The sequence below is a fragment of the Mustela nigripes genome, chromosome 7, assembly GCF_022355385.1.
Source record: "Mustela nigripes isolate SB6536 chromosome 7, MUSNIG.SB6536, whole genome shotgun sequence".
NCBI lineage: Eukaryota > Metazoa > Chordata > Mammalia > Carnivora > Mustelidae > Mustela > Mustela nigripes.
Genome location: NC_081563.1, coordinates 134,573,827 through 134,586,963, shown reverse-complemented (window position 1 = coordinate 134,586,963; position 13,137 = coordinate 134,573,827). Strand labels below are relative to the sequence as shown.

Sequence of the window (13,137 nt, the reverse complement as noted above, 5' to 3'; positions counted from 1 at the left end):
TAGGCTGCACGGGTAATTCTGTTCACTATCGGTTCATTGTTGACCTGGAAATGAGCAGGTGCCATGGAAGGAGCTGGTGTATCCCTTTCCGATCTCCTGTACTATGTGCTCCTAATGCATAAAGCTACATATCTGTTTCTAGCTGCCATCATCTCCTTGACCAAAGACGGATGAACTTGACCTTGGAAATGTTGAAGTTCCTGAAAACTAATACAGAGCTATGCTTTCATGGCTGACCTTTGTTCAACACAAGGAACTAGATATTAGAAATGACTACTTCCATGTCAGCTTTGGTGACACCTGACAGAAGCTTCAGAACACAACTGAGTAAAGCTGCAAGTGTCCATCCGGTTAGCCCCCTCAGGATAAAGGAGCTTTCCAGTCTTGAGTTAACCAACTTTTACATTCCCAAAGTAGTCTTTCATGCGCCATCCACCCAAGTGATAGTTAATATGACATGACCAACTTTACCAGTGACACCAGCTAAACTTCTGTCATTTCCCCAGAATCCCACACGAGCAAAGAAAGTAGCTCATTGTAGTAGCGCACCATTAACAAACCAGTCACAGAGCCGCTTCCTAGTCAGCAACAGTTATGGCTTAACCAGACGAGGAATCCAAAGTTCTTCACTACACTACAAAGATGTTTATTTGTTTCAGGGAATTTAAGTGGCTCATTTGGTCAAATACAAAATCAGGGGTGAACGATGGCTTACATTTTTAAAATAGATCGTGTTTTATTCCCTAGTTCCATAAAAACAGTGTAAATACAAGCATTCTGTACATCTTGCTGGTGAAGTCACGTATTCCCTGATCTTCTCCAAGTTCTTTGTTCTGCTGGGGCCACTGGCCGCAGGAGTGGAGCGGAGTTGGGGCTTTGAAGAAAAGGCCATGGCTGTTTGGTTTGGTGACTGGTTTTATTGCTTTCTTGTCAGTCCACTTCCATTCCTCCAAACATGGAGTTAAAGTTTAAGATTTCAGCCCTTGAACCTGTAGGACTCACTGTCAGCTTTTTTTTTTTTGCATAGGCAAACTAGGGGTCTGAGTGGTAGGGAGTCTGTCGGGAAGGTGGTTAGGAGCATGAAGCCAACTGTCCTTGGAATTAGATCCCAGAAAGGCAGTTCCATCTTGAAATCAATAAAGCCTTTTGGCAATGGGCTAATTGCTTTAAAAGGGTGGCGGTGAGGGGGGGCCCAGAATCCACTTGTAACGATCTTGCAAGTGGAGAATTTGTTCCATAAAGCTTCTTGTAAAAATTGACTCAAGTAACGGACATAGGTTACTAAGGCTTAATCAGGGAACGGTCAGCAGCCGGGTGGTAAAACCACAATGGTCAATTTATAGTTCCTTTAGTCTTCTGATTGTCCTTTCTGTAATTAACCCTCCTCCTACAAAGTGGATCTCCCTCAACCAGGGTGGCAGGGCAGAACTGGTTGAATTGGGGGTCCCAGTGTGGACGGTGCTGTGGGTGGATACAGCCCTGAAGAGAGCACTATAGGAATCCCACAGAAAGGCATTCCCTCCAGTCCGCCTGCTTCTAAGCATTCCAGGGACAAAAATGTCCATTTGAATCTGTGTGCTTATTTCTGTTTTTAACTAATAATGTCCCTCACAGCAAGGCGGGGGGGTGTGGGGGGTGTGGGGGGGATGGGAAGCTCAGATCAAACCTCCTTTATCAGGTAAAACTGGCTCAACAGAAGGTGATTACACCTGCCCGCCTCCTCCCTCCCTGGCTTGTATTATGTTGTAGTATTTCCCAGCTGCCTCCCATTTACAGCAAGTGCCGCTCAGTTTCCTTTTTAGAGAGTGATATAAAATCTTTTTCTACATAACAATTTCAACTCAAAAAAATGTAAGTAGCAACACAATGTAAACATGGTGATGATAGTTCTGGAATGTCTGACGTTAAGCAAAGATTGTCTTAGCTTTCCATGAGTGCAATGTCCAAGCTCACCTGTGGATTAGGCCGTCAGGAGCCACGCGATGCCATTACTACTGAACAGAATTTCCATTTTTCACCCCAACAGAGACAAATGACCCTGACCTACTTCAGTGAAATTTGAGAATGTCCAGACTGGAAGGTGTTTTAGCATCAATGAAACACCAGAGATACTTGGTTATTCTTCCTCCCTAAAAGAAGGGTAATGAACGTCGAAGCATTGATGCTAATTTAGATCCTGATTACATATTGTTAAGTCTTAAATTCGGCTTCATTAACGGGAACACCGGGAGCTGTTCTGCAGCCTACTGCGTATGAAACTGCAGGCAGCCTGGCAACAGATATTGGAGGAAGGGGAATTTTAAAAACCGGCTTAATGAATCGTTGCCCTTTAAGAATTTGAGCGAAGATTAACCCCTGAGGGTTTTCGCAGACTAGAACCTCAACAGTGATCTTCCAGAAGGACCATTTGTAGGCAAACAGTTTTGTTTGAGATGACAACTCAATTTGTGATGACAACTCAATTTGTGATGACAACTCAATTTGTGACGTTTCACTGACATTTTAGATTACGCGTACAAATCCTATGAGGAACAGCATTAACAACATTTGTAAAGCAAAATAATTAGAATTATTAAAAAACCTGAATTTTGTTGCCAAAGGGAAAACTTATTCATGAGAACATAGCAATTAGCTTCCTGTCCCCACCCTACTCCTAACCAACCCCCCCCACCCCCGAAAAGCTCTATCCTAAAACTAACCCAAAATTTCTATTTAAAAGAAACAGGTTTGAAGCGTTCATCAAGGCTTTGCAGCTGGAGGTTTAAAAAATCCCACTTTGCGAAAATATCTGACGATGAAGGGCACGGACACTAAGGTGATGCTGATTCGCACGGGGGCAAACAGCTTGTGGATGGCGTAGGCCACGACGAAGGTGCTTGTGCCTGCTGCCATCTTCGACTGCACTAGTGACTCTTTAAATCCGAGTTTGAGCAGGATTGCAGACATGTCCACACCACTGCGGAAGGAGACCATCGACAACAAAAAGGATTATCACAAGGGGTTAAATTAGGCAATCGGTGTGGCTCTAAGATTTAAAGTATTTATTTTTTTTTTCAGACTTTATTTATTTGACACACAGAGAGAGAGATCATGAGTAGGCAGAGAGGCAGGCAGAGAGAGAAGGGGAAGCAGGCTCCCCGCAGAGCAGAGGGCCCGCGGGGCCTGATCCCAGGACCCCGAGATCATGACCTAAGTCGAAGGCAGAAGCTTAACCCACTGAGCCACCCAGGTGCCCAGATTTAAAGTATTTAAAAAACATGCTGGAAGCAGCTACACGAATACACATTCACAGGAAAAATGTTCTCATTTGCAAAGAATCCTACATGACCCTAAAGAACAAAGGGATGTTCCTGCCAGAGCTCTTACCTTGAAACCACCATGTAAAATAGCCCCAAGGAGATCAGAGAGATTCCGATGTGCAGCGACACGCCAACGGCACCATACTCTTGGAAAATCTTTCTCAGCTGCTGTGACTTGCTTTGCTTTTCCTCCTCTGAGCTGCTGACAGGAGGGGCTGGCGTCCCAGTGCTCTTGCTGGGGTCCTGCGCACCAACAGAAGGGGAGAAGTTCTGGGGCAGCAGCAAGGCAGTTGGCGGCCGTCAGGAGCTTTCTTTTTTCTTTTTCTTTTTTTTTTAAGATTTTATTTATTTATTTGACAGAGAGAGATCACAAGTAGGCAGAGAGGCAGGCAGAGAGAGAGGAAGGGAAGCAGGCTCCCTGCTAAGCAGAGAGCCCCATGCAGGACTCGATCCCAGGACCCTGAGATCATGACCTGAGCCGAAGGCAGTGGCTTTAACCCACTGAGCCACCCAGGTGCCCCGTCAGGAGCTTTCATATCGCGCAGTGTTCCACCCTCCCTCCTGCCCAGCGATGGACCAGTTACTCCCTACCTCCTCGGTCAGCTGGTGCCCACTTCGTCACTGAGCACGCTGAAAGGCTAGGTACTGGGTATGATCGGCAGAATGATGGCCCCCAAGATCTCCGGGTCCTAATCCCCAGAGCCTGTGACTATGTTACCTTACATGGCAAAGGCATTTTGGAGATGTGACTAAGTTAAGTATCTTTTTTTTTTAAAGATTTTATTTATTTATTTGACAGAGATCACAAGTAGGCAGAGAGGCAGGCAGAGAGAGGGGGGAAGCAGGCTCCCTGCTGAGCAGAGAGCCCGATGCGGGGCTCGATCTTAGGACCCTGAGATCATGACCCGAGCCGAAGGCAGAGGCTTCAACCCACTGAGCCACCCAGGCGCCCCTAAGTTAAGTATCTTGAGATGGGCAGGGCATCATGGATTTTCTGAGTAGGACCAATGTCATCACCAGGGTCCTTAATCAGTGAAAAGAGGGAGGCAGGGGTCAGGGACAATTGACTACAGTAGCAGGGTCAGAGATCTGAGGAAGGGGCCACAGGCCCATGAGTGCATGTGGCCTCTAGATGCTGGAAAAGTCGTGAAATAGATTCTTTCTTAGAAATTCCAGAAGGAACAAGCCCTGCCCATGCCTTTAGCCCCTTGAGACCTGTTCTGGACTTCGGGCCTCCAGGCCTGTAAGACAATAAATGTGTGCTGTTTGAAGCCACTGGATTCCTGGTAAGCTGTTAGAGCATCAACAGGAACTAAAACCTTGGGGCACACATATTTGGGGACACTGATGGTGCTTTACTGAGTACTCTCCCAGCCGGGCATGGCTCAGATGCTTCTCTCCACCTGCTGTCAGCTTCCATCCTCATGACCACCCTCTAGGTAGATACTGGTTTTTTTTTTTTTTTTTTTTTTTTTTTCCCACTTTCCAGAAGAGGAACACAGGCTTCAAAGGCCAAAGAATTGGCCCAAAGTGACCAAAATAGAACCCAGGTCACTGGGGTCCACAGCCTGAGCACATGCCACCCATCCTAGATGCCACAAAACAAGGATAGTGGGTGCAAAAAAAAAAAAAAAAAGAAAAAAAAAATGGAGCAGAAGCTACAGTATATTTACTACCAGAATCAAGGTTTTCCCTGGAGATCTGAGCAGATACAGGGAGGGCCAAGTCCTGGGCCATAAATGCACTGGCCTGAATTGGCACAGAAACAAGCCACTGGACTTGGCTTCTCTTAACAAGCACCTACATGGCCTGGAATGTTTGGGAGAAACAGAAAACCCAAGAATGCTGGATTTCTTTTAAAAAAGTTTCCTCAATATGGAGAGTGCCTTTTTTTCTGAAAAGATTTTAGAATCCTAATGACCTGTCTCCGAGCTCTTCCTGGGAGGAAGTATCTGGGTCAATGAGCTCCAGTTCTGCCGCACAGCACGATGGCTTTTTCTTTGTATTTTTAGAGCAGGCTGCACCCACCCGAGCAGCATTTCAAAGGCAAGGGGGAGGAGTACGACGCCCAGAGTCCCTGGGAGGGAGGCCCAAGACTCCCCAAATGAAAATGAAACAACATAAGGGCTCAGAGCAGCCCCTCCAGACCTCACAAGGCTCCCCAGGGCTGCAGGGGACCTCCCAGCCCTGTCCTGCTTCAGGAGCCTCTGCCCTGCCTGTGGGGTGGGCCGGGGTGGGGGAGCTTTGCTCATGAGCTCCCAGTGGGCTCAGGTGCTGCTGGTCCACTTGTATCTGTGTCCAGGTGCCCAGCGTCTGCTTTCGTGTTCTGGGGAGAGCACTGGGCACTGGGATTTGTTATCAGGTGTCCAGGGTTGCCAGGTAAACCCCTGCTTACCAATCCTGCCTCACCTTGCCAGGCTTTCCCCCGCTTAGCATGTTCTCCAGGGGGGCCTTGACCCAATGTGGGGCTCGAACTCACAACCTCGAGATCACGAGTCGCGGACTCCACCGACGGAGCCAGGCAGCTGCCCCTTAGAGAGTGCATTCTACTAGGCAGTAGCGCATAACTTCCTTCGAAAGTTTCCGGGGAAACTACCTGTGTCCTCAGGTTAGGTCCCCCTCTACTGAGCCAGGTGCTGGGCTTAGCGCTTTAAAGGTGTCATTTCATAAAAAGCCTCACGGTAAGCCCCATGATGTGGGCACGTCTGTGGCTCCCACTTTGACAGGAGGGAGAATGAGGCTTGGGGGTGGGGGAGAGTGGCGAGCTGGCCGGCCACAGGGCTTCATGTCCTGTAAGAGCTGGACGCTCTGAAAGTTCTGAAACACTTGTCCAGGACTTCAAGGCTTTGGCGGAGAGAAGGAAAAACAGTCAGTCTCCTGAAGGTTGGCCAGCACGCGTGACTTCCCCTTTTCTTCAAAGCTTTCGCCTGCCTCTTCCTCCACCCGCCAGAATGGCAGCTCAGAGCTCAGGTTCTTTCTGATAAACACAGCCCCACCCGCCTTTGGCTGCCCAGCAAGCCGTGCCGATGGGAGAGCTGCCAGACGTCGGGCCCTGATAGGACAATAATCTCCAGTCCCCAGTCCAAGTGCCACACGGCGTTCTGAGGCTGAGGAGGGAGAAAGCCCCTTTCACTTCCCACCCTTGACACTTGGCCCGACCAAACTTAATTATGCCCCATCTGTCCATTCACCAGAGCCCAGTGGAGCTGTCTCTGTTGAGGGCTCTTTTCTTTACAACTTCTATTTTGGCAAAAGGCCTTTTGGCCACAAAAGAAAAATAAAGAGGCAGCCAGACTTCCAGCCACAGAATGACCCGCATCTGCTGCAAAACAATGGGAGGGGTGAAATATTCAGACACAATGGACCACTTCCTGGTAGCGGGTTCTTTGTGAACCTAGAGTTAGAATCTTGGGACAGGGGCGCCTGGGTGGCTCAGTGGGTTAAAGCCTCTGCCTTCGGCTCAGGTGATGATCCCAGAGTCCTGGGATGGAGCCCCCCATGGGGCTCTCTGCTCAGCAGGAAGCCTGCTTCCCCCTCTCTCCCTGCCTGCCTCTCTGCCTACTTGTGATCTCCATCTGTCAAATAAATAAAATCTTGAAAAAAAAATCTTGGGACAATTTTCTTCCTTTTATTGTGGTAAAAGGAAGTATCTTCAAGCACTGTGAACCAGTCCGTTTTCTTCCTAAGCCTGGAGGAGGCTGAAGAAACTAAAATAAGGGAATTTCTGAGGGGGTGGCTTGCGAGGAATGGAAACTTTTCAGACATTCACGTCTTTGTGAAATACTCCCCCTAAGTCCCTGTGCTATGTCGTCAGGCACTGTCCTGGGTGCCTGTAACATGACACATGCCCCTGGTGTCTGGACTCAGCCAAAGTGCCTTTACAAATCCTTGTGTGTGCCTGTGCGATTGCCACCCCCCAACCCCAAGCCAAATTATTATTAAGGTATAAAAGGCTCTATCAGAAGGGGCAGGAACGTTCGAAGAACAGAACGTTCGAAGAATAAAGCAAAGATGTTGCTCACGAGTTGCTCACATTGGTTGGAGTACCACCTGTTTTCATTCTTTCAGTAATAATAATAATAATAATAATTATAATAATACTAAACACAACACTACATTGTATTTATTTTGTACCAAGCACTCTTCTGAGTACTTTGAAAATATTAATTCAGATAATCCTCACAACAACCTTGTGAGATAGGTACTATATCATCCTCCCTGAGCAGAAGAGGAGCCTGGAAGCCCAGAGAGGTTGAGTAACTTCCAGAGGGTCACACAGGAATTACCTGTCAGGGGTGGGATGGAAGCCTACCGGGTCCAAGGCTTTTGCTCTTAACAACTATGCTGTGCTTCTCACTTAGTCAGGGATAATTGCTCTATGAGGGGTGCTGCTCTAATTGGGGGGAGAGAACAGTGAATGAAAAAGAACTCTACCCTCAAGGGGCTTAAGGCTAGTGGGGGAGGGTAGCGACAATAAACAGAAAAGGAAAGTATCAGGGCTGCTAGATAGGACAAGTGCAATGGAGAAACACAACGGAGGGGAGGCAGACTGGCCGGACTGTCGGGAGGGATGCGGCCAGTTTAAGGTCATCAAGGAGGGGATCCCTGAAAAGGCAGCACAGGAGCAAGAACTGACAAAAGACACGGGGGCTCGACGAGAGCCAATCGTTTGCCCAAGATTTCCCTCCCGTACTGTAGGTGTAGGTGGGCTGGGCTGCTCTGCGAGGTGACATGACACGAATCAGGTTAAGTGAAAGGGGCAGGATTCTCCAGTGGCTTTACCTCCTTCCTCCCGATTAGAGTGGGGACCCCACTGAAGGCAGACGTGGGAAGGTCTCTCAGGTACTTGATTAAAATCCTGGCATATTCGGAGACCCTAGCTGCACTCCCTCCTCCCAATGGCCAAAAACAAGGTGCCTGTGGGTAGCCGGGAGCAGCTGACAAGGGAGATCCCTGCACCTGTTCCCAGGCCCCAAGGGCGATGTATTTTCTCAAGAAGATGACACTTTGAGTAATGAGCATCTTTTGCCCTAACATCCTGTTAGGTTCTGACCCCACTTGGATGCTTCCCATCTACCAGATAGCAGGAGAAACAAGCACAGCTCGTGGGGCCCTGTGATTTATACATTTATTGCCACAGTAACATCAATAGCTAACATTAATTTAGAATGTCCCCGATGGCAGGTTTCAACTCATGCTCTAAGAAATGTGAATTATTAACATCCCATTTTACAGATGAGGACACTGAGAAACAGAGAAGTGGGGGAATCTGATCAAGGCCACAGAACGATTGAAGACAGGAATATGGGGAGCCTGAGACCACACTCGTTACTACTATATGCACATATCATGCCCGCACATACGCATGTTCACGCGCGCGCGCGCACACACACACACCCCTGCCAGTGCCAGGGCCTGTGCTGGGGGCAAAACTGATGTGGCTTGTGGGACAGACAATCAAGTTAGGAGACCATTCCAGATGAAGACTGCAGAGAGAATCCGCACCCAGGGGGCTGAGGGAGGCCAGTGGAGGCTCCCAGGGCCTCTCTGGTGGTCAGGAAAGGCTTTCTGGAGGAAGAGACAGAGGGGCTGATCCATAAAGAATGGCCAGGAGGCAGCCAGATGTGTGTGGAGGGCTCAGGGTTTAGAGACAAGATCTGCTGCCGTTGGAAGGGGGAGCAGATGGCAGGAGGCATGTTAAGGGTGTGAGTCAAATCCCCCTGCAACATTCATTCAGGAAGCTCCACCGGCACTGGGCTCAGGCCTGCTTCAGCTCATGGAATCATCCCCCAACTCTAGTTGGGAAGCCCACATCTGTAGCCCTCTGAAAGGTCAGCAAACAGGCTCAGAGCCTGCAGCGGGGTGAGGTCACAGGCTAGTGAGTGCAGGCGCAGGGATCCCATCCTTAAGCAAAGAAAGGGACTGCAGGAGGCCAGGTTCTGCGTGTTCCAACTCGTCAGGTCAGTCCCGTGTCTCCAGACTGCGCTACTTACTGTTTTTCTTTAAGGAGACAAACTTCAAGAGAAAAAAAAGCAAACAAACTTAAAACCATCTTTTTTTTTTTTTTTTAAAAGAAAGTCCGGATTACCTTCTGAAGGGAAACCAGTTTCACGTATCATATAAAGAAGGTAACCACGATGAAACAGGACAGAACACTGTGTTTCTTGCCAGAGTCTCGCCTGAAGCCCTGCAGGGAGGCCTGCTCTTTTGCTTAGATAACGAGGGAGTAGCAGCAAGTGATGGGGGTGTTCAAGACAGCAGCACCCCCGGAGCCGGTCTCCTCGGCTCCGTGCGTTGGAGGATCCGGCGCTGCTCGAAGGGGAAACAACTCTAACAGCCATGTGAGCACGCTGAGAGCAAGTCCAGGCCCCAGGTATAATTCTCTCGGCTACTGCCACGGTGCCGGCCCACGCTTTGGGAACCTGGGGCTCTGCCAGAGACTGTGTGACCTTGGGCAGATAACCAGACCTCCCTGAGCCTCAGTTTCTCCAGCTGTCAACTGGGAGATCGTTTTCTTGGCTTGTAGGGATTGGGGCCTCGGGAGCCCTGGAGTGGGTGGGGGTGTCTAGGTCTCGGAGAGCTGGACGACTAAAGCTCTATTTTGGCGGAGATGGAGCGGGATCCGGGCGCCCGGGGGCTGGGATGGGGGTGGGGAGGCTTACCTGGCGGCCGCGGCTGTCCCCGCCGACCGCGCGCAGCAGCGGGGCATCGGGCCCGGGCCGGAGCAGCGGCAGCAACAGGGGGCGCGGCGCGCAGGGGGCTGCGGCTCCCAGGAGCCAGGAAGCGCGAGGCCGAACCCGGGCGCCCACCCTGCCGGCGGGGCCCAGGAGCGCCAGCAGCCCCGCCATGGCGCGCGGCGAAGCGCTGCCGCGGCCGCAGCGAACCGGAGGGGAAACGAGCGCCGGTGGGCGGGGCCCGCCGGAGCTGGAGCCCGGAGCGGCGTGGGCGGGGCCGGAGCCGCGCGATCCCTCTCTGGCCCTGCCTACCGGCCCCGCCCCTCCGGAACGGCACGCGGGGTGGGCGGGGCCGGAACGGAGCGAGCCCTCCAGACCCCGCCCCTCCGGGGCCCCAGGCACACGCGGGGTGGGCGGGGCCGAGCCCCGAGATTCCTCCCAGGCCCCTCCCCGCCCCGCCCCACCGGAGCTCCAGCCTTGAGCAGAGTGGGCGGGACCGGACCCCGAGCGCCAGGCAGAGTTCGCCGGGCGGGAGATTCGTGCCGTTTCCATATCCTTGGAGTTTTGGCGGTGTCGACTCGGCTTCATTCTTTTGGTTACAAGAGAGTCAGAGGACAGCCGAGATTCAAGAGCGAGGGGTTAGATTCCTCCGACGTGATGGCAAGTGGCGAGGTCACCTGCGGAAGGCTTCTGGGATGGGAAATACTGCTGTGACCATCTTTGAGAGATGCAATGGGCCACAGTACTCAATAACTATTAACTGATGATAATGATAATAATAATCTTTGGTCTCCATTCTACAGAAGAACTGAGTTTCAAAGAAATGGTGACTTCCCTGAGGCATCTTCATACACTTTTCATGCCCAACATCTTTAGCATTTTTTGGTTGGAACTAGAGGATTCTAAATGTTTCTAGATCTTTGCTATTTTAGGCAGAAAATAATTTAACACAGGGAATTAGTGCTTGGAAAATAACTGGAAAAGCTAGAGGAGTGGGCACTAGGCTCTTCCCCAGGAAAGACTGCCTGGACACAGCAACACTGGCCAGCCACAACCGGAAGGTGGGCATCAGGAGTTGGCCAGTGGAATGAATGTGCTCTAGAACTCACTGCCACAGCTCTGATCCAGGGTTCAGAACTGCTTTCCAGCTCCCACAAAACACGTCACTGGACCCTGTAAAGGCAGTCAGGCTACTGTCTCTGCCACAACTGCTTGTCCACATCCATGGCCTGGCGACCTGCACCTGAATTCTGTTGCAGAAAACCCCCAATCTCTGCAAACTTGTTTAGCAGCAGCAAAGAGCTCAAACCACAGGAATATGCCTCTGCTCCGTTTCTGCCTTCAAAATATTGTGCAAGCGCATCCAATCCGCTGAAATGAATTCATATCCAGAAGCCCAACTTCCCAGACTTCCCAGGAAACTTTGGCTTTTCTCCCAGGAAGGTTCTGGAAAGGGATGGGGTCAATTTGCCCAAATTCAGTAGGACAGCAAATAAAAACCCTTTCTAGAACCCCCCACCCCACCTCTTACCATGAGAAGCCCCTTCTGTCTCATTGGCTAGAACTCTGTCTGTCACACGATCACTCTTAGTTGCAAGGGAATCTGGCAAAAGGAAGCTGAGTTGGCAAAGCAGTACTCACATTGTCTTCCTAACACAGTTGAGGTTCTGTTGGCAGAGACCTAGAGGGAATGGCTTCTGGGACGTGAGGTGGTAACTCACAGATGGTGCCACAGGGGGGCTGTGTGTGCACGTATGGTGGAGAGTGAGTAACACGGGAGGGCATGTTTACAAGTGGGAAGCGGATCACTTGAGTGTGTGTGTCCACTGTTGAGGAGGAAGGGGGTGAGGTGCTGAAGGAAAAAGTTTCCTCCCTTCCATCAGAGGAACCCCTTTTTCCTGGTTTCTAAGGGAACATGTTGTTAATCTACTCTGGGGTCTGGGGCCTGTGATTACTCATGTGGCTTGTTTCTATAGTAATGTGGGGGATAGATTCCTGAGCCCAGGCAGAGGAACTGTGTTAAAATGCAGAGTGGGCAGCGTTTGGGAGCAACTGCTGAGTTTTCTCCCAAGGCATATTCTCCGATCATACCCAAGTCTTCCTGTGGACCAGAGCATTTTTATTCCCATTCTCTTTCTCTTTTAGATGACGCAATGACTGTTCCAAATGTTTTTGGCCTGTCTGGAGTCCTCCCATCTGTTTCTCTCCTTTTTCCCAAGGCAAAACCAACCACCCCAGCCCATCCATCATTTCTTGTGTCCCTCTCTGTTCATTTCCAATCAGCACTTATTATTCTGATGACTCTGTGTGCCTGCTGCTGTGCTGGCAGCGAGTGACACAGTGAAGGGAAGGTCTTGTTTTTTAGGATTTGGTGGTTAGCCTCATGGCTTTGGTGCAGTCCAGGCCTGGCTGAGAACCTGGCTCTGCCATGAACCTTTGCTAAGTGACTCCAAAGAAGTCTCTGCTTCTTTCCTTGTAGGAAGTGGGAGTAAGAACACCCATCTCAAAGGACACTGTGAAGGTTAAATGGGATGACACACTTCAGGGCTTGTAGAACTGGGCCTGGAATGGAGTAAGGACTGAAGAGATGAAAACATGGCTGGTAGTTCTTCCTTTTTTTTGTCTACTCAGCTCCCTCTTTGTATTGAGGAGTGCACCTCTTTCCCTGTCATAGCTTGGGAGCAGCTGTCAAAATCTGAGTGCTCCACCTGCCCTCTGGTCAGGCTGGACCACAGGATCCAGGTGTTGCTAAATATGCATTGTCCCTGGTATTGAAAAGAATGGGGTCGTGCTGCAGATGCTGGAGAGGATGCGGAGAAGGGGCCCTCCTACACTGTTGGTGGGAATGCAAGCTGGTGCAACCACTCTGGAAAACAGCACGGAGGTTCCTCAAAAAGTTGAAAATAGAGCTACCCTATGATCCAGCAATCGCACTACTGGGTGTTTACCCTAAAGATACAGAGGTAATGATCTGAAGGGGGCATGTGCCCCTGAATGTTTATAGCAGCAACGTCCACAATAGCCAAACTATGGAAAGAACCTAGAAGTCCATCAACAGGTGAATGGATAAAGAAGATGTATACACACACACACACACACAGGAATACTATGCAACCATAAAACCCCGAAATCTTATCATTTGCAATGATGTGGATGGAACTAGA

The 13,137-nt window shown here is 50.1% G+C and overlaps 1 protein-coding gene across 1 annotated transcript; it reads right to left on the bottom strand.

Moving 5' to 3' along the window:
- Positions 1-622: 622 nt before the first annotated feature.
- Positions 623-10,193, bottom strand: FAM210B (family with sequence similarity 210 member B). The gene is made up of 3 exons (XM_059407278.1): positions 9,962-10,193; positions 3,367-3,542; positions 623-2,956 (listed from the first exon to the last, which is right to left on the bottom strand). Exons 1-3 carry the CDS (start codon positions 10,145-10,147, stop codon positions 2,740-2,742), a joined length of 579 nt encoding a protein of 192 aa, XP_059263261.1. The 5' UTR covers positions 10,148-10,193; the 3' UTR covers positions 623-2,739.
- Between the last annotated feature and the right edge of the window lie 2,944 nt (positions 10,194-13,137).